This window comes from Talpa europaea, assembly GCF_964194135.1.
Source record: "Talpa europaea genome assembly, chromosome: 2".
In the NCBI taxonomy this organism is placed as follows: Eukaryota; Metazoa; Chordata; class Mammalia; order Eulipotyphla; family Talpidae; genus Talpa; species Talpa europaea.
The window spans coordinates 104,801,107-104,820,623 of record NC_140068.1 but is presented as its reverse complement, the minus strand read 5'-3'; the positions used below and the strand labels follow the sequence as shown (position 1 = coordinate 104,820,623).

General features: G+C 52.6%; 1 protein-coding gene across 1 annotated transcript; it reads left to right on the top strand.

Annotated features, from left to right (window-relative positions):
• Positions 1 to 5,778: 5,778 nt before the first annotated feature.
• PRRC2A (proline rich coiled-coil 2A) lies at positions 5,779 to 19,214 on the top strand (the record flags this gene model as incomplete). Its single annotated transcript, XM_084257649.1, has 30 exons — positions 5,779 to 5,890; positions 6,363 to 6,540; positions 6,901 to 7,000; positions 7,365 to 7,437; positions 7,760 to 7,903; positions 8,057 to 8,208; positions 8,387 to 8,466; positions 8,621 to 8,763; positions 9,074 to 9,164; positions 9,271 to 9,487; positions 9,886 to 10,363; positions 10,820 to 11,007; positions 11,246 to 11,543; positions 12,176 to 12,386; positions 12,588 to 14,444; positions 14,751 to 15,022; positions 15,222 to 15,352; positions 15,558 to 15,687; positions 15,784 to 15,869; positions 16,062 to 16,295; positions 16,447 to 16,587; positions 16,704 to 16,775; positions 16,878 to 17,045; positions 17,535 to 17,617; positions 17,789 to 17,999; positions 18,091 to 18,189; positions 18,334 to 18,546; positions 18,663 to 18,757; positions 18,865 to 18,955; positions 19,074 to 19,214. The coding sequence occupies 30 exons, from the start codon at positions 5,779 to 5,781 to the stop codon at positions 19,212 to 19,214; spliced, it is 6,489 nt and encodes a 2,162-aa protein (XP_084113775.1).
• Between the last annotated feature and the right edge of the window lie 303 nt (positions 19,215 to 19,517).

Genomic DNA, 19,517 nt, shown 5'->3' with positions numbered 1-19,517 from the left:
CTGCTGCGCCACCAGGGGAAGCCCGCAATCAAATAATTTTTAAAATCACTAATTGGGCAGCAATAATATGCCATTCCTGAGTCTATGTGCTTGGGTTGTAAGAGTGAAAAAAAAAAAATCCCTGCCTTTGTGAAGGTGACACTGCATTGTGGGAATTGGTGTGGGAGGACAGACAGTAGACAGTAAACATAATTTAAAATGGTGCCTCCCTGGTGGTGCAAAGGGTTAAGATGCAACCTATGAAGCAATCCACAGCTACTGCAGCATGAGTTTGATCTCTGGCCAGGGAGCTACCCACATGGTGCAGCAGACCTCTCCTGACTTACCTGCTGCTCCCCTCAGCAGTGTATTTCAGTCAATCCACCTGTTCTGTTTCCTACTCTGTCTCTGGTGAATCCTCTCTCCCCCACACCTCTGGCCTATTCCCCAGTTCTTTTATGCATAAATAAATAAATCTTTAAAAAAAAAACCCATAATTGGGTCTCCCCGGTGGCGCAGCGGTTGAGCACTGGGTTGTGGGGCTGCCCTCAGCCTCCGCAGCACCGGTTCGATCCCCGGCTGCTCCCCGGCCACGGGGGGAGGGTCCCACATGGCGCACAGACCTCTCCTGCCGCCCGCTGCTCCCCTCAGCAGTGTACTTCGGTCCTTCTGCCTGCTCTGCTCCCCACTCTGGCTCTGGTGAATTCTCTCACCCTCCCGCGCTTCTGACTGTACCCAGTGCTTGTATAAATAAATAAATAAATAAATAAATCTTTAAAAAAAAAAAAAACCCATAATTTAAAATGTATATGATCCCTTAGAAGAAGACAAGTATTATGAACAAAAAAAAAGTAGATTAGGGTAAAGGGTTAGTGATGCCAGGGTGTGCCAGGATGTGCTCGGATGCGGATGGGGAGGGAGTGAAGGAAGATTAAATTTTGAATGGGTAATCAGGTTAGGGCTCATTGAGATCAACATTGGGCAAAAACTTCGAGGAAGTAAAGGAATGAGTCATGTGGGTTTCTGGGAGAAGAGTCAACTCGGCAGAGGGAAAAGGACCCCAAGGTGAAACATGCCTGATGCAGGTAAGGGCAGTAATATAATCAGAGGGATAACTAAAGCCAGGTCATCTAGGGTCTTGCAGGCCACCATAAAGATGTGACTTTTACTTTGAGAAAAATGAAGAGGCATTATAGGTCTTGAGCAGAGTTGTCCTTGAGGCCTCCTTTGAGAAACAGTCCACTCTGGCTGCTGTATGGAGATAGACTGGGGGAACAGGAGTAAACTCAGGAAGACATTTTAGGAGGCTGTTGCTGTAACACAGGTAAGAGATGAAGGTGAGGACCTCCCCTGGTGGCGCAGTGGTTGCGAAGCTGCCTGCAGCCTTTGCAGCACCAGTTCGATCCCCGGCCACCAGCGAGGGTCCCACATGGCGCACTGACCCCTCCTGCCGCCTGCTGCGCCCCTCAGCAGTGTATTTCATCAGTCTGCCTGTTCTGCTCCCCGCTCTGGCTCTGGTGAATTCTCTCACCCTCCTGCACTTCTGACTGTACCCAGTGCTTGTATAAATAAAAAAATCTTAAAAAAAAAAAAAAAAGATGAAGGTGATTCATTTTAAGGTAGAAGCACTGGAAGTGAAGAGGTTGGATTCTGGACATTTTCTCCCAATAGATGCTACGTCTAGGTAGAGAGTGAGATAAAGAAAGGGTCAATGAGGATTCCAAAGTGTTTGGCTCAACTGGAATTTTTAAATTGCCACCAGCTGAGACAAGGTTTATGGACAGAGCAGGTTTTGAAAGGCTGGTGATCAAATGTTCAATTTTAGACATGTATTCACATGTAACAATCTGTTAAAAACCCAAGTGGAAATATCAAGTATATACTGTCTAAAAGTCTGGACTTTGGTGATGATGATATATTTCTGGGACTCATCAGCATATAAGTGCTATTTCAAGCCATGAAACTGATGTCCTTGATACACCCAGTTTTGGTAGAAAGCAGGGGTAGAGTGCCTTTAAGAAAGAAGTACCAGAGGAGAAAAACTGTAGGAACAAGGTTCAAGGCCAGAGTCAGGTTAAGCATAAGCCTAGGCCCAGGGCAAAGAGGTGCTCCCTGGAGGGTACCCACCTCTTCCTCCAAAAACCCAACAACTGGAGACAGTGAATACGGATAGTTCTTCCAAGAAGTTTTGCTCTGGTTATTGACCAGGAAGAGGGGACAAGAGAATCAGCTTGAAAACTTGAGAACTGAAGTCACTTTAACCAACTTAATGAGTCTCAGGATAAAACTCCTTTTCTGATTCTTCTTAAAATTTATGATCTCATTTTCCATGATGAATAAGTAGTCCCTTCACAGCCACACAAGCCTAGACATCCTGATGCCTTTGCTCTTCAGTTCGCTGGGACTGAGATGAGGACTAAACCCTAACTAGTTCTTTACGTCTCTTGATAAGTCACCTATTTCTAGAAGTATTTCTGAATCCCAGGCACAATCTGACTTTACTCTTCTACTTCTACAATATCCTATACATACCTCTGGTACCTTCAAAATGTTGAATGATTTGCTGACAGGGTACTAGGTCATTTTGGTATAGAGTAATTAGGAGAGTAACAGGAGACAAAGGGAGGGAAAGTGTTGCATTTCGTAGAATGAAGCCATTGAGAAGAGAATATAGACTGCCAATATCAGATATACAAATATATTCATAAAAAGTATAGGTATAAAATTAAATTCCGCCTCAGTCATTGGTCGCCTATCTTTTGACGAATAAGTAATTCCTACCCTATCTTTGTTCAAATACGTTGCATATATTATGCAAATAAATAGGATTACCCAAAGAATGCTAACGCTACCCAGAACCCACGATACTCCCCCTTAGGCCTTTGGATTGGCCTGTTGTATTCAGCTCATTTGCATGACGTGATTTAATAAATGGAAGGCCCCGCCCCTCTGGAGGCTTTCACCTCTCGCGGAGAGACGCGTGAGTTGGGACTCTTTCCTGGTTACGTAAGCTCCGCCCTCCGCAGCTAATCCCTTCCGCCCCGTCTTTTCGCTGTCTCCGCTGAAAGCACTACAGGCTCGCATCGTTTCCTTCCACTCTCGGCGTCCCTACGTCTCTCCGCTCCCATCTTTCCACAGGCGATTGACGCACGCTCCGCCTCTTTCTCGCCCCATTCGTCGTACAAATCCTGCGCCCCAACCGCCCGGCCGACCGGCGCCGCATTCCCGCCCCCTCTACACGTCTTAACGGCCGACGTCGGGGGCCCGCCTCTTCAGCCAACCGGCGTCTTAGCGCCAGTAAGTCCCTCCTCTTTATGCAAATAATCTATCCTTGCTCCGCACGCCTTGTCTTTTTTTTTTTTTTAAAATAAGTCCCTGGAAGTATAGAGGAATAGGGCAGGAAGCGCCCCGCCCTTTATGTAAATTAGGGGGCGTGCCTAGGCGCGGAGGGAGGCGGGAGTGGGGGGGGCGCTCCCGGGGGCGGCGGTTGCCCGGATGGGCCGTTAGTCGGAGCCCAGCCGCGGAGTGAGCGAGGGAGACGGGAGGAGCCGAACCCGGCGCCATCCGCCGCCATCCGCCCCCGCCCCACCGCCATCCCACCCCGGGGAGCCCCTAAGCCCCGGTCCCGGACCCCCGCGCACCCGGCCAGGTGAGTCTGGGCGAGCCGAGCGCTAATGCTCTTTTCCGGCGCGGGAGCGGTAGTGGCGGCGGCAGCGGCGGCAGCGGCGGGCCGGGCAGACGGGCGGGCGGGGGGGGGGAGGAGAAGCTGCCATTAGCCGCCGCCATTTTGTCCTCCTGCTGCCGGGGCCTACCTGCCCCTCCCCCTCTGGTACCCCCACCCTGGGACCGGCACCTCCTGCCCCACTCTGAGTCTAAGGCCTGCCCTTACCCACCCACCTTCCTGGCTTCATGGGACGACCCTGAGCCCGTAACTCCACCCGCCGCTGTGCTCCTGGCCTCTCCTAATCTATGGGCCCCCTTCCCCGCCGTCGCTGTGGGATGGGGCGCGCCCGACGGTTCTTTCGGACTGTCTCTTTTTTCCTCCTCCTGGACCCCCTCCCATCACCCAGCGCTAGATGGGGTTCCCTCTTCTTGACGCCCCTCTTCGCGTCGAGTCACTCCCACTCTGGAACCCTGCTTTTATCCCGCATCTTTGCTTTCTGCATTCCTCGGTCTCCCTTGTGGGTTTTTTCCCCCCGTTTTTCCTATTCCCTCCTTTTTGCCCCAAGCCCCCCCCCCCTTTTCTTCCTTGGGTTTTTTGACAGGGTCCCTTACTTTGCTCTACCATTCCAGCTTACCTGTGTTATTTTCCACCTGCTTTGGTATTCTCTTTTATTGGTGTTAGTTGCTTCGCCCTTTGATTTTTCCTCTTTTCCTTCGTATGTATTTTTTTCAGATTGACCTTAAACATCTACAAAGCACACCCCCCCCCCCAGTCCCCTCATCTAACCTGTTTTAAGTGTCCAGCTTTTACTTTTCATCCTGGTCCTGTATGGATTTCTCTGCTCTCTTCTACCACCTCTCATGTCTTCCTTTTCACCGCTCCCCCTTAATTCTTGAATACCTGGTCAGTCTGAACCAATTGATGATGGCACATTTGGCCTGCTTGGGGAACAGGGGGCATTAAGAGGAAGGAAAGACTGCTGAAGGGCATTTTTATTGAGGGTAGGAAAATGAAATTGGTTCTTGCCTTAGTCCCATGGTTACAGGGTGCTCTTCCTGTGGCTCCATAATGCTTTGTTTTTCTTACGTCTACATAGGGTAAACCAGAGCCCACCAGTATTTCATCTGGAGACAAGATTTTTTATCCAGGAGCTGAGATGGGGTATTCCAAATACTTGGGGTTCTATAGTTTGGGAATATGTTGAGCCCCAATTGTTCCATGAAGAATTCTCTGGCACCAGCCCCCAGTCTGGCTGAGCAAGCTCATAAAATCCGTAAACTCCCAGCATACCTTCTTCCAAACCTCCCCAAACGGGAGTGAGGTTGCTGGGAATGGAACCTGGGGCATAGGGCCCTGGGGCACAGTTAGCTGGTGTCTAATAAGTAGGGAGTCTAAAACATTGTTTCTTGCATGTTGGAGTTGAATGCCTCTGTCTGGTTTTCTCTGGGGCTTGGCAGTTGCCCTATTTTATTGTGGGTCTCTGAAAGGATTTTGGTAGAGGGAGAAGAGATTATTACTTTGTGGGGATGAAGAGGCTTCCATCCATTATAGATTTGCACAATGGGGACAGTGTTTATACTGGGAGGTTACTTGGTTTTTATTTGAATTTCCTCGGCAAGAGGTGTCTGGTGGAGAGAACATGGCATTTGGACTCTGGGACCCCTTCTGGTGAAGGGGACTGGGGAGTTTGACTAGGCTGGAGGAAAACATCAGAGGGTACATATCTTGGCCCCTCACCTGCGAACTGAAATAAGTGGTGGGGCAGGAGGATGGTGGGGCAGGGGCGGATGGATGCTAGAATGCCCTTCTGCCTGGGGTCTAGACAAGAGAGCCACCAAAAGCCAAAACTAAGGGCTATAGCAATACAATACCTATACAGTAGGGGGGCTATAGCTGATTAAAGGAAGTGCCCAATAGAGGACAGGTAGTCTGTGGGTTCTCACCCGTGCACACAGTTGCAAAGTAATTCAGGCTCTAGGAACAACAACCATGAGGTTGAAAGGGAGCTTCTAGGCTTCTCTTGGAGTCTGTAAAGGCAGCAGAGACTGAGATGCTTGGTATCTGGCCCACAGGCTCCGGCACGTTTTGGGGGAGGTGCCTGCAGGACCCAACATACTCAATGAGCTTCCAGCGCAATGTCCGATCGCTCGGGGCCGACTGCCAAGGGGAAGGATGGAAAGAAGTATTCCTCGCTCAACCTGTTTGATACCTATAAGGGCAAGTCCTTAGAGATCCAGAAACCCGCTGGTGAGGGTCCTGCAAAGGTGCTCCTAATTATTGGAGATGGGCATGAATGTTTTAGAACTCTTTGAAGGGTAACAGCTATAGTACAGATATAAAAAAAAATTAGAGGCTTCCCAGCTGTAACTTGGGTCCTGTAGAGGACACTGGCTTTGGGTGAACACCAGTTACCCTCCTACAAAGGCGTGTCTATGGTTCCCTGTCTTTGGACACGTAAGAATTGGAGGTAAAGAAATGTGGACTTGGAGAAGTCTGGGGCCAGCTTGCTCCTTGCAGGCTCAAGATCAACCATCCCACATAAGTATATGGAATATAGGGAACTTCAGTCTTCTTGATAAGCTACCAGAGATTATGAGGGCACAGAAAGGGCTGGTTTTAAGAGAGTTTTGGTGCAAAGGATGTCTAAGTGGACTCTAGGGTAGGAGGCTGTCATCTCTCTCGTGTGAGGCATTTTTCACCCTCTCCACCTTTTCTCTAGTTGCCCCTCGACATGGCCTGCAGAGTCTCGGGAAAGTTGCCATTGCCCGGCGTATGCCACCCCCAGCCAACCTTCCAAGCCTGAAAGCCGAGAACAAAGGCAATGATCCCAACGTCTCACTAGTGCCGAAAGACGGAACAGGATGGGCAAGCAAACAGGAGCAGTCCGACCCCAAGAGGTAGACAGACACTTCAGACATCTGGAGCAATGAGTATTTTAACTTTGACCTTAAGGATGAATTGAAACTTGGTCTAGCCCAGCCACATAAGAACCAGGGATAAAGAGGGAAGCCTCTCCTACCTATTCCAAGACTTCTGTTAGATGGCTGAGAAACAGTATCTTTAGTGTTCTGTCCAGTGGGGAGAGAAAGAACATGGAGAAACAGATGATACTCCGTGCTGGGTCACATGGTTACAGTATTTTGTTTTAATACATGTAGACAGTGAATAGGTCTGGGTTCAGTTCCTGTCCTCCACCAATTGAAGTAGGGAAAGCATCTCAGGCTCTCAATAACCTTCCTGTCCTACCATCCCCTTAGTTCCGATGCCTCAACCGCTCAGCCGCCGGAATCGCAGCCACTGCCGGCTTCACAGACGCCTGCCTCCAACCAACCGAAACGACCCCCAGCAGCCCCCGAGGTACCTAAAGGAGCTGAATGTTTTAAGTTTTATTTATGCATAGAAGAGCTGGGGCGTAGGCCAGAGGCCGGGGGCGGGGGTCTGAGAAGATTCACCAGAGACAGTGGGGAGCAGAACAGGCGGATTGACTGAAACATACTGCTGAGGGGAGCAGCAGGTGAGACAGGAGAGGTCTGCTGCACCATGTTGGTCAGCTCCCTGTCTGGGGCTCAAACTCGCACTGTAGTGGCTGCTGATAGCTTCATAGTGCTGAGACTTAACCCCTTGCACCACCAGGGAGGCCCCAAGAAACTGAATGCTAATGAAAAGGTGCGGTTCCTAGCTCCCCCACTCACACTACCTTTTATTATCTTTCCTTTCCCAGAACACTCCTTCGGTTCCAAGCGGGGTAAAGTCCTGGGCACAAGCCAGCGTCACCCATGGAGCACATGGAGATGGTGAGTGCAAGGCTATTTGGGCACCATGGTGGACAGGAGCACTGCCTTGTGCCTCTGGTGACATGTTTTCAGTCCTTCTGACTAAATTTTGGACCCCATAGTCACTTTCATTGAGCACTTGAGCGAGTTGGGATTACTCTTTAGTGAGGGTGAGGAGAATATCAGAACTCGCTTACTCTTTGGGGAAAGAGAATCTGAGATACAGGGTTGTGAGTTTGAAGGCAGAAACCTGGTAGTCTGATAACCTGTGAAAGCCTTCAGCTTTCATGTGATTTCTCAGTAAATGTATTCTGTCTCCTCTTTTGCATCCCAACCCCAACAGGTGGAAGGGCATCAAGCCTACTGTCACGATTCTCTCGAGAGGAATTTCCGACCCTTCAGGCGGCTGGCGACCAGGACAAGGCTGCCAAGGAAAGGGAGTCTGCCGAACAGTCGTCTGGGCCCGGACCAAGCCTCCGCCCCCAAAGTGAGTGGCCACCATTTGTGAGTGAGTGAGTGGGTGAGTGGTTACCTTTTGGCCAGGACATTATATTAGTCCAACTTCAAGCTTAAGTGCCAGCTTATTCACTTTTCTTTTTGTCTTTCTCAGCTGTAATACTCTGCTTTTTCCAAAATACAGATTCTACAACTTGGAGGGACGGAGGTGGGCGTGGCCCTGATGAGCTGGAGGGCCCGGACTCCAAACTTCATCATGGCCATGATCCCCGGGGCGGGCTGCAACCTTCAGGCCCACCCCAGTTCCCTCCCTACCGCGGAATGATGCCGCCCTTTGTAAGTTTGGATATCTTGTTTGGGAGTGGTAACCGGAAGCTCTGGAGTTATGAATTAGGGATTAATCTTTGGTGGAGACAGCTGCAAAGAAGTAATCTATAACATAGTGGGAGGGTGAGGAGGATGATACGTTTAGGGAGATGATTATCTGAGCAGCTACTGTTGGGGGTTTTTGCAGATGTACCCCCCATATCTCCCATTCCCTCCGCCCTATGGACCCCAGGGACCTTACCGATATCCCACTCCAGATGGGCCCAGGTGAGTCATTCAGACCTGGGTTGGTTGTAGTTGGGGGGTGAGGGGGGTTATTGTGGGAGGAGATGCTTTTGTAGCCAAGGAGGCTCAGTCTTGTATGTGGTTATACAGCATACCGTGTTTAATCATCTCTCCCATTTGCCATTTTCATACCCAGCCGTTTCCCTCGTGTGGCAGGCCCCCGGGGCTCAGGGCCACCAATGCGCCTTGTAGAGCCTGTGGGTCGCCCTTCTATTCTTAAAGAGGATAATCTCAAAGAATTTGACCAGTTGGACCAGGAAAATGATGATGGCTGGGCAGGTAAGTGGATATCAAGGATCAAGTATTTTGTTCTCAAAAGCAAAACTTAATGAGGAAAAACCTTGGGGGTGTTGTGTGGAGGAAAAGCAGAGGTTGAAGGGTTACACGGGGGGTTTGTGGAGGAAAACAAAGTCCTGGTAAAGAACTAAGAAGAGTGAGAATGGCAATGGTGGATCTGGACTTCAGAGGGACCGGTGTTGGCATGGGTAGTGCATCCTATTATGTTGTTCCAGACCACTTCCTGATTCCGGTAAAACACCAGTGTGGAGAACAGAGGGCTTGGGTTACTTCCCTTCCCTTTTCCCCTCAGGGGCCCATGAGGAGGTTGACTACACTGAAAAACTCAAATTCAGCGATGAAGAAGACGGGCGAGACTCTGATGAGGAGGGAGCTGAGGGCCAGTGAGTTTGGGGCCCTTTGGGGAGAGTTAGGAGGCTTAGTTTCTTTCATGATCTTTAAAAAGCTGGGTTGCAACTGATTTTAATTGTACTTTTGGTTTGCTTGCAGCAAGGAATCCCAATCAGCTGCTGGTGAGGAACGGCCCCCTGAAGCAGATGGCAAAAAGGGCAACTCCCCCGGCAGCGAACCGCCCCCTCCCAAGACGGCCTGGGCAGAGACCTCTCGGCCTCCAGAGACAGAGCCGGGGCCTCCTGCCCCAAAGCCTCCCCCACCCCCACCTCACCGGGGCCCCGCCGGGAACTGGGGCCCCCCTGGGGACTATCCAGTGAGTGTCTAAAATGAGGGTTGAGAGGGTCATTTGTGGGAGATTAGTGTCAACTGAATAGTTGAAGCAGTAGTAGAAAAAGCTGGAGGGAGGACCAGAAATGGGCTGCGGGAAGTGTAAATCTTTGAAGCATCTCTGGACATGCGAGGACATCCCTAGTGTTGGGGAGTCTGGGAGAAGAAAAAATTTAGGACGCTGAAGAGGACAAACAAGGAGGCCTTGGGTATTTGGTCTTGGAGAGGGAAAAAATCAAGAAATAAAAAGACAAGGATGATGAATTTATTCTTGCCTGGAGATTCCAAGGCCTGGTCTTTGCACCCACAGCTAGAATCAGTTGATCGATCTGAAAAAGAAACGTAACTGACACCCCTGGTCTTGCCGGGTCTGCTCATTGACAGGATCGTGTGGGCCCTCCCTGCAAACCCCCAGCACCTGAAGACGAGGATGAGGCATGGCGGCAGCGGCGGAAGCAGTCTTCATCAGAGATCTCCCTCGCTGTGGAGCGGGCCCGGCGACGTAGAGAAGAGGAGGAGCGACGCATGCAGGAGGAGCGCCGGGCAGCTTGTGCTGAGAAGCTCAAGCGACTTGATGAGAAGTTCGGGGCACCTGACAAGAGGCTCAAGGCAGAGCCTGCTGCCCCACCTGCTGCCCCACCTGCGCCAGCTCCTCCACCTGTAGTTCCCAAAGAACTCCCTGCACCTCCAGGTCCTCCACCAGTACCAACCCCAACACCAGAGAAAGAACCAGAAGAGCCAACACAGGCACCTCCTGCCCAGTCCACCCCCACTCCAGGTGTGGCTCCAGCTCCCACCCTGGTGAGTGGTGGTGGCGGCAGTACCAGTAGCACCAGCAGTGGCAGCTTCGAAGCCAGCCCAGGTATGGAGATGGAGATAAGTACTACCAGGTGTCAGCTCTCTTCTCTGCTTGGGTCTGGGGTGCCAGGTGGTAAGGATGGGAATCATTCAAGTAGAAGGTGGTAGTTTTGGTTTACTGAGTTATCCATGGCAGGGGTAGAAAGATGGCTTGGCGTGTTTTATATCGGAGTTGGGGAATGTTTTATTAGTTGAATTCCTGAATGGTGTCCTAAAATTACCTTTGCATTTGCATAGGCCTAAAGCGGAGTAAGGCTGAAGAAAGTGGCTTATTTTGGTGGTTTCATAGATGTTAACACCACCACAATCGACTCGAGAGGCCACAAATTATTCTCCTGGGTTTTGAATGGGAAGGAAGCGTTTTTATCTTCAGAGAGGGAGCTAGAGTGGAGGTAGAATTATGGGACTGTTTGTGAAATATCTGTCAGTGGGCACTCTGATTGTTTTGTCTTTAATGCAGTGGAACCTCAGCCCTCAAAGGAGGGTCCTGAACCACCAGAAGAGGTTCCTTCTCCTGCCACACCTCCAGCCCCAAAGGTGGAACCTAAGGGTGATGGGGTTGGTCCCGCTCGGCAGCCTCCCAACCAGGGCTTGGGCTACCCTAAGTATCAGAAGTCATTGCCCCCTCGGTTTCAGCGGCAGCAACAGGTGAGATGGAGTTACTTCTTGTGTTAAGGGCTGCAATTCTCCCTGGCTTCAATATTTACCGTAGTAGTTAGTAAGTTACTTTTTGGATATCTCAACTGGTTCTATCCTGTTAATTCATCCTAGGGTCCATCTAGTGGGGGGGCGGGGGGGGTGTGTACACACTTCACTTTGCTGGGTTTCCCCCCCACCCCCCCTTGGGATGGGGCTCTGATGCTTCTGCCATCCCCTTCTTCCCCAGGAGCAGCTCCTAAAGCAGCAGCAACAGCAGCAGTGGCAGCAGCATCAACAGGGCTCAGCCCCACCTGCTCCAGTGCCCCCATCACCACCACAACCTGTGACCATGGGGGCTGTGCCAGCTCCACAGGCTCCACCGCCGCCCCCCAAGGCTCTGTACCCAGGTGCTCTGGGCCGGCCGCCACCCATGCCTCCAATGAACTTTGATCCTCGTTGGATGATGATTCCTCCTTATGTGGATCCCCGGCTTCTCCAGGGACGGCCCCCTCTGGACTTCTACCCTCCTGGAGTGCACCCTTCTGGTAAGGGGACCATAGCAGGGATGGGACCATAGCAGGGATGGACGATCCCTCAGTACTGGGAAGTGGGTATTGGCATCTTATTGGGACTGAAGGGCCATAAATGAAGGCAGGAAGGGCATGTGCTTAACGCTGATTCTCTGGGGGCCTCCCTGGTGTGGCCTAGGGCTTAAGTTTCAGTGCTATCGCTTCTATGGCCTGAGTTCAGTCCCCGGCCAGGGAGCAGTCCTTTCCTTGTCTGCTGCTCCCCTTAGCAGTACATTTTAGTAAATCCACTGTTCTGCTCCCCACTTTGTCTCTGATGAATCGTCTACCCCCACCCCAAACTTTTGGCCTACACCCCAGTTCTACTCAGAAACACACATACACTGATTCTTCGTTGTAAGACTGAGCTTGGGGAAGAAATAGTCATTGGTCTAGGTTTGCTAGTGCAGGGCGGGGGTTTGGGGGATGGTTGCTTCATTTGTAGGGAAGCTGAGTAGATAACTTTGAGGAGAGCATGCGCAGTCCAGTCTCGGAATAAGAGAGCGAGAAGCTGTTGTTGAGCTAATAGGGAGGATTAGATTGCGGAGATTCTTTTTCGGTTGGAAGGTTTGTCACATAGAAAGGTTTTTTTTGTCATTTTGTTTTTGTAGGTTTAGTTTCCCGGGAGCGCTCCGACAGTGGGGGCTCAAGCTCAGAGCCATTTGAGCGCCATGCACCCCCACTCTTAAGGGATCGGGGCACCCCACCAGTAGATCCAAAGTTGGCCTGGGTAGGAGATGTCTTTACCACCACACCCACTGACCCCCGTCCGCTTACCTCACCCTTGCGCCAGGCTGCTGAAGAGGATGACAAGGGAATGAGGTGAGTCTGGGTTGTGAAAAGAGAACGAGCGCTGGTGAAAGGATCTTGATTAGGAGAGGAGGTACTTTTGGTCACTGGTGATGTAGTAGGGGTAAGCATGAGAACAGTGTCTGGGTCACAGTAAAATGTTCTCATCCCACTTCCTGCTTTCTTCACTCTGAGATACTTATTTCCATTCTTTTTTTTTGTTTTCCTCTTCAGGAGTGAGACCCCTCCAGTACCTCCCCCACCACCCTATCTGGCCAGTTATCCAGGCTTTCCAGAGAATGGAGCCCCTGGGCCCCCAATCCCTCGCTTCCCTTTGGAGGAGCCAGCTCCCCCAGGGCCCCGACCACTTCCCTGGCCCCCCGGCAATGATGAGGTGGCCAAGATACAAGCCCCACCTTCCAAGAAGGAAACTCCCAAAGAGGAGGCTCCACAGTTAACTGGGCAAGAAGCAGGCCGAAAGCCTGCCCGTGGAGTTGGTGGCCAAGGTCCCCCACCACCTCGCAGAGAGAGCCGCACTGAGACCCGCTGGGGTCCTCGCCCAGGCAGCAGTCGTCGTAGCATCCCTCCAGAGGAGCCCGGGGCCCCTCCCCGCCGGGCTGGACCTATAAAGAAACCACCGCCACCTACAAAAGTCGAGGAGCTGCCTCCTAAGCCCCTCGAACAGGGGGATGAAACCCCCAAGGTCCCAAAGCCAGACCCCCTCAAGACAACGAAGGGAAAGATAGGGGGCCCCAAGGAGACCCCACCCAGCGGGAATCTTTCCCCTGCCCCAAGGCTTCGGAGGGACTATTCCTACGAAAGAGTGGGTCCTACCTCTTGCCGGGGTCGAGGCCGAGGGGAATATTTTGCCAGAGGTAGAGGTTTTCGGGGGACTTACGGGGGGCGGGGAAGGGGAGCCCGAAGCCGAGAGTTCCGCAGTTACCGAGAGTTCCGAGGAGATGATGGGCGTGGGGGTGGTACTGGGGGACCAAACCATCCCCCTGCACCGCGAGGCCGCACTGCCAGTGAGACAAGAAGTGAGGGTTCAGAATATGAAGAAATTCCCAAGCGACGCCGTCAGCGAGGCTCGGAAACAGGCAGTGAGACCCATGAGAGTGATCTGGCTCCCTCGGACAAGGAGGCTCCTCCACCCAAGGAAGGAGTACTCACCCAGGTTCCTCTTGCTCCCCCGTCATCAGGAGCCCCACCTTCACCAGCCCCAGCCCGTTTTTCCACTGCCAGAGGTGGACGAGTCTTCACTCCCAGAGGGGTGCCATCACGTCGGGGCCGAGGTGGGGGGCGACCCCCTCCATCCATTTGCCCAGGCTGGAGCCCTCCAACCAAGTCTTTGGCTCCTAAAAAGCCTCCTACAGGTCCTTTGCCAACAAGTAAGGAGCCTTTGAAAGATAAGCTCATCACAGGGCCTCTGTCCCCCATGGCCCGGGGAGGCAGCAACATGGGCATGGGTGTGGAAGATGGGGAGCGCCCCCGAAGGAGGCGACATGGGAGGGCTCAGCAGCAGGACAAACCGCCTCGTTTTCGGAGGCTGAAACAAGAGCGGGAGAACGCTGCCAGAGGGGCAGAGGGCAAGCCCTCATCCCTAGCCCTGACGGTCTCTACTTCTGGACCCGAGGAAGCTGTCAACACGGTGACAGTGCCTCCACCACCTCGCCGTGCGGCCGCCAAGTCTCCTGATCTTTCAAATCAGAACTCAGACCAAGCCAATGAGGAATGGGAGACTGCATCAGAGAGCAGTGACTTTGCCAGTGAGCGTCGAGGGGATAAGGAGGCTCCCCCACCAGCACTGCTAACCCCCAAAGCTGTGGGAACTCCTGGGGGCAGTGGGGGTGGAGCTGGACCAGGCATTTCAACTATGTCACGTGGAGAGCTGAGCCAGAGAGCCAAGGATTTGAGCAAGCGGAGCTTCTCAAGTCAGCGGCCCGGCATGGAAAGGCAGAATCGGCGCCCAGGCCCAGGGGGCAAGGCTGGAAGCGGTGGTGGCGGCAGTGGAGGTGGCGGCGGGGGTCCTGGAGGGAGAACCGGCCCAGGCCGAGGGGACAAGAGGAGCTGGCCCTCTCCCAAGAACCGAAGGTGGGTTGGGACAGGCTGTTAAGTATGTTCTTAAGGTTGAATTGGGGGAGGGCGGGAACATGGGGTCAGACTGGATGCTGTGACGGACAGCTGAAGGCGCGTGGGCTTTAAAGGAAAGCACCAGGCTATCTGAGTCTAGAATGACAGAGAGGGATTCCTTTCCTCGCTTTGCTTTCTGCTGTACACACACAATTCCTTAGAAGGGTTCACAGAGATCTGGATTTCGGTGGGGAAGAGGACAGGTTAGAAGATAACTGACTTGTAGAGAAAAATAAGTTTAGTGAGCTGATGCGTTGTTCTCTTTAGCCGACCTCCGGAGGAACGTGCCCCAGGACTTCCTCTACCTCCCCCTCCCCCCAGCAGTTCAGCTGTCTTCCGCCTGGACCAAGTGATCCACAGCAACCCTGCTGGCATCCAACAGGCTCTGGCCCAGCTCAGCAGCCGCCAGGGGAGTGCAGCTGCACCAGGGGGCCATCCAAGGCCCAAGCCTGGGCCTCCCCAAACCCCTCAAGGCCCCTCCCCTCGGCCCCCAACCCGATATGACCCCCAGAGGGCCAACAGCAATGGAGTCAATTCTGGTAAGCTGGAGGGGCTAAGGGTGGGAATGTCTCCATGCCCAGAGAAATTCAGGTGCTAAGGGAGGAGAGCGGTTTGGGGGCCCTGATGCTGGTTGTCTACACCGAGCAAGGGAGGAAGGATTGGGTGTGAACAAAGGAGGGAAAGCTAGGGTCAGTGATAGAGCAAGGCAGATGCTGACAGATTGCCCCTTTTCCCCAGACCACCACTTCGAGGAGCCAGGGTCGATGGTGAGGGGGCTGGGCGGGGCTCCCCAGGACTCTGCTGGGGTTAATTCCTTCCCCCCCAAACGACGGGAGCGGCCTCCCAGAAAATCAGAGCTGCTACAGGAGGTGAGGGTGAGGGATGGGTCTGGGAATTGTGCTGCATAATAAAAGAGTCTGTGATTTTTACCAACTGTCCTGTCACCGTGTCCTCCACATCACCGGCATTAGTCACTGTTTCATATGTCTTTATTGTTCCCTCTTCAGTTTCCCACCATCTTACATTCTCCAGTTTCCACTTCGTTCATGGTTTCCTTCTCTTTCTCACCTTCAGGAACCCTTGCCACCTCCTCATAGTTCTGGATTCTTGGGCCCCAAACCTGAGGGCCCAGGCCCTCAGGGGGAGTCCAGAGATGCTGGACCAGAAGCCCTGACCCCTCACATCTGGAACCGTTTACATACTGGTGAGTAGACCTGAGGAAAAGACCTCCAGGGTTCTCTGCTAAGGGACTCAGAACTGACATTTACTTCCTGCCTGGTGGGTCCCCTGCCCTTCTCAGCCACTAGCCGAAAGAGTTACCGGCCTGGATCTATGGAGCCTTGGATGGAACCCCTGAGTCCCTTTGAGGATGTGGCTGGCACAGAGGTGAGTGAGGGTGAGAGGGACATGGTTGTCTGGGCCTGGATTTCATCAAGCACTGGTCATACTTCCCTGCCTGTTAGGGATTGCATTTTGGGCTGTTCCCGCATGTAGTCGTTTGTTTTTTCATGTACATCAGTCAGATATGGGGGTAGTTTCTACCTTGACTTAACTGAACTCCTTCTCCACTCCTCTCAGATGAGTCAGTCTGACAGTGGGGTGGACCTGAGTGGGGATTCTCAGGTGTCATCAGGTCCCTGCAGCCAACGAAGTTCCCCTGATGGAGGACTCAAGGGGGCAGCAGAGGGCCCCCCCAAGCGGCCTGGAGGCCCCTCACCCCTGAATGCTGTTCCTGGTGAGGGTCCACCTGGCTCTGAACCCTCTGAACCTCCTAGGAGACGACCACCTGTCCCTCATGATGGGGACAGAAAGGTAAAAGGCCAAGAAAGGATAAGAGGTGTGTTTTGGGGACTCTGACTTTGGCCCTAATTTTGTCTCCTCTTTCCTGCTTGTTGTTTTTTGGGGATTTCCTGATCGGTGTTTCCCATCCCCCGACCCCACTTTACTATGTTCTGTAATATAGGAGCTGCCCCAGGAGCAGCCTCTGCCCCCTGGTCCCATTGGCACAGAACGATTGCAGCGCACAGAGAGAGGCCCAGAGCCTGGCTCCCTCCGTCCATCCAATCGGCCTGGTCCTCCAGTCCAGTTTGGCACCAGTGACAAGGTCTGCATGGACTGGGTCTGGGTATCCTGGGTAGGGTAGAAAGAAGGGAAATACTGCAGGTGGGATATTGAAGGACACTGAATCATGGGACAATCTCCTCTACTTCGTGATCACAGGATTCAGATTTGCGGCTAGTGGTAGGAGACGGTTTGAAAACAGAGAAGGAGCTCACAGCGTCAGTCACTGAGGTAAGTGGAGGAGTGAAAGTTTGGTAGTGGAAGATGGGTGGGAATGATCCTGGGCATCCAGGATGCCATGAGATTCCTCTTGACTAGGTTTCTATTTGTTAGGCCATTCCCATATCCCGAGATTGGGAGCTGCTTCCCAGTGCTGCTTCCTCAGCTGAGCCACAATCCAAGAACCTGGGTTCTGTGCACTGTGGCCCAGAACCCAGCTCCTCAGGCCAGCGCTTGTACCCTGAGGTCTTTTATGGCAGCCCTGGGCCTCCCACTTCTCAGGTAGGTCGTACTTCCTATCCCATGGCCCCTTAGGTGAATGGGTAGTAGTCGTTCTTTTCTGCTAGTAGAACCTTAGAATCAAGAGTTTTCCAATTTGTGTATTTTGAAAACTTTTGTCATTTTTTTTTCCTCATTGTTAGTACACGGTGGGTAGGGTGGGTGGTTGGGTAGGCGTTTCTTTGTAGAAAAATGCCTCCGTGGTGGCGCTGGGGTCGTCTGAGCGCTGTCAAGCTTTCGGCAGCCACTGCTGCACTATGTATTCAATCCCCAGCAGACCTCTCCTGTCTTGCCCGCTGCTCCCCTCAGCAGTGTATCTCAATAGATCCGCCTGTTCCGCTCCCCACTCTGTCTCTGGTGAATCCTCTCACCCCTTCCCACCACACTTCTGGCCTTTCCCCTAGTTCTTGTATGCATAAATAAATAAAATAAAATCTTTAAAAAAAAAAAAAAACCAACATCTGGAGCTGTTCCAACCTTGCTTTGCTACAGGTCTCAGGGGCATCCATAGACTCTCAGTTACATCCCAGCAGTGGAGGCTTCCGCCCTGGGACACCCTCTCTGCACCCTTACCGGTAAGATCTTGCCTGTGGCTCTCAGAAGATGGAGCAGCAGTGTTGCAGGGGAGAGACTAGGGGAAGACTTACTGGGAGGGCACCAAAGGCTGGTGGGCTTGGAGCATCTCTCAGATGAGAGTCAATGACGTTGGCTTCCTGATACCTCTCCTCCCCCCAATTTCTTTTCAGATCACAGCCCCTATACCTCCCCCCGGGTCCAGCTCCCCCCTCTGCACTGCTCTCTGGGGTAGCGGTCAAGGGCCAGTTTCTGGATTTCTCTGCACTGCAAGCAACAGAACTGGGGAAGTTGCCAGCTGGAGGAGTTCTCTACCCTCCACCTTCCTTTCTCTACTCTCCAGCTTTTTGCCCCAGCCCTTTGCCTGACCCACCCTTGCTTCAGGTAAGAGGTGGGTGGCTGCTGGGCTTTGGGAGCTGGGGGTGGGGAAAAATGCTTTTGGGTAATAGACACAAATTCTTTTGATCATCATCAGGTGCGCCAGGATCTGCCATCCCCCTCGGATTTTTATTCTACTCCTCTGCAGCCTGGTGGCCAAAGTGGCTTCCTCCCCTCAGGGGCTCCTGCCCAGCAGGTATCTTTTTTACCTTTGCACTTCCCCTTCATTCTATTTCTCTCTCCAACCTCTAAGGGCTTTTTATTTTGTTTGTTTTGACCATCCTTGGCTTTCTGACATTCTAATCTGTCCCCAAACCCTACGCCTATATTTGTGTTACAGATGCTTCTTCCTATGGTGGATTCACAGCTGCCTGTGGTGAACTTTGGCTCCCTGCCGCCTGCACCGCCTCCTGCCCCACCCCCTCTTTCTCTGTTACCTGTGGGCCCTGCTCTGCAGCCCCCCAGCCTGGCTGTGCGGCCCCCACCTGCTCCTGCGACTCGGGTGCTGCCTTCACCTGCCAGGCCCTTTCCCCCGAGCTTGGGGCGAGCAGAGGTAAGTTACAGGAACTGAAACGTTAGGAAACCACCCCCAGAGTTAGGGGTAGGAGTTCAGTATCTCAAGATGAGAGGGCTTAGAGGCAGGAGGCTCATGCATTTTTTTTCCTTCAGCTGCACCCAGTGGAATTAAAGCCGTTCCAGGATTATCGAAAACTGAGCAGCAACCTTGGGGGACCCGGGTCGTCACGTACTCCCCCATCTGGAAGGCAAGAAGGAAATAGGGGTGCAGAGTCCCCATTCCCAATGACTGACTTATCTGGGAGACCCAGGGAATGGGTTTTATGTTTGTCTTAAAACACCTTTCTTCCTTTAGGTCTTTCTCTGGCCTCAATTCCCGTCTCAAGGCCCCGCCTTCCACCTATAGCGGAGTCTTCCGCACCCAGCGCATCGACCTCTACCAGCAGGTGAAGGAGAAACCCCTGTGGCCCCAAGTCTGATTTCAGCAGTTAACTTCCAAAGTTCTTGTCCTTCATTCCCGACCTCCCAGTATGACTTACTCTTCAACATGTACCTGTCTACCAGGCCTCTCCACCAGATGCTCTGCGCTGGATGCCGAAGCCTTGGGAGCGGACAGGGCAACCTTCTCGAGAAGGATCTTCGCGGCGGGCAGAGGAGCCTGGTTCCCGAGGGGACAAGGAGCCTGGGTTGCCCCCGCCCCGCTGAGGGAGTTCCCTTTGCCCCCCACCCCCCGGGGCTTGTATATAGATTATAAATATATAAGGGGGAAAGGGGTGGGTGGGGATGGGTTGTGGGGCTGGGGCCTCGCTTCCCCTCCTCCCCCTTCCCCTGATCCCCTATCCCTGGGGCCGTTTGTTAAAAAATAATAATAAAAGAATGAAAAAAATATTTCCAAAATGAATTGGGGGTGGGTTAGTGGTTTGCAATCTCTAGTAGTATAATGGTATGTAAGTGCAAAGTGGGGTCTTAAAACGGCCTCCTCATTGTATCTTCAAGATTTTATGAGCC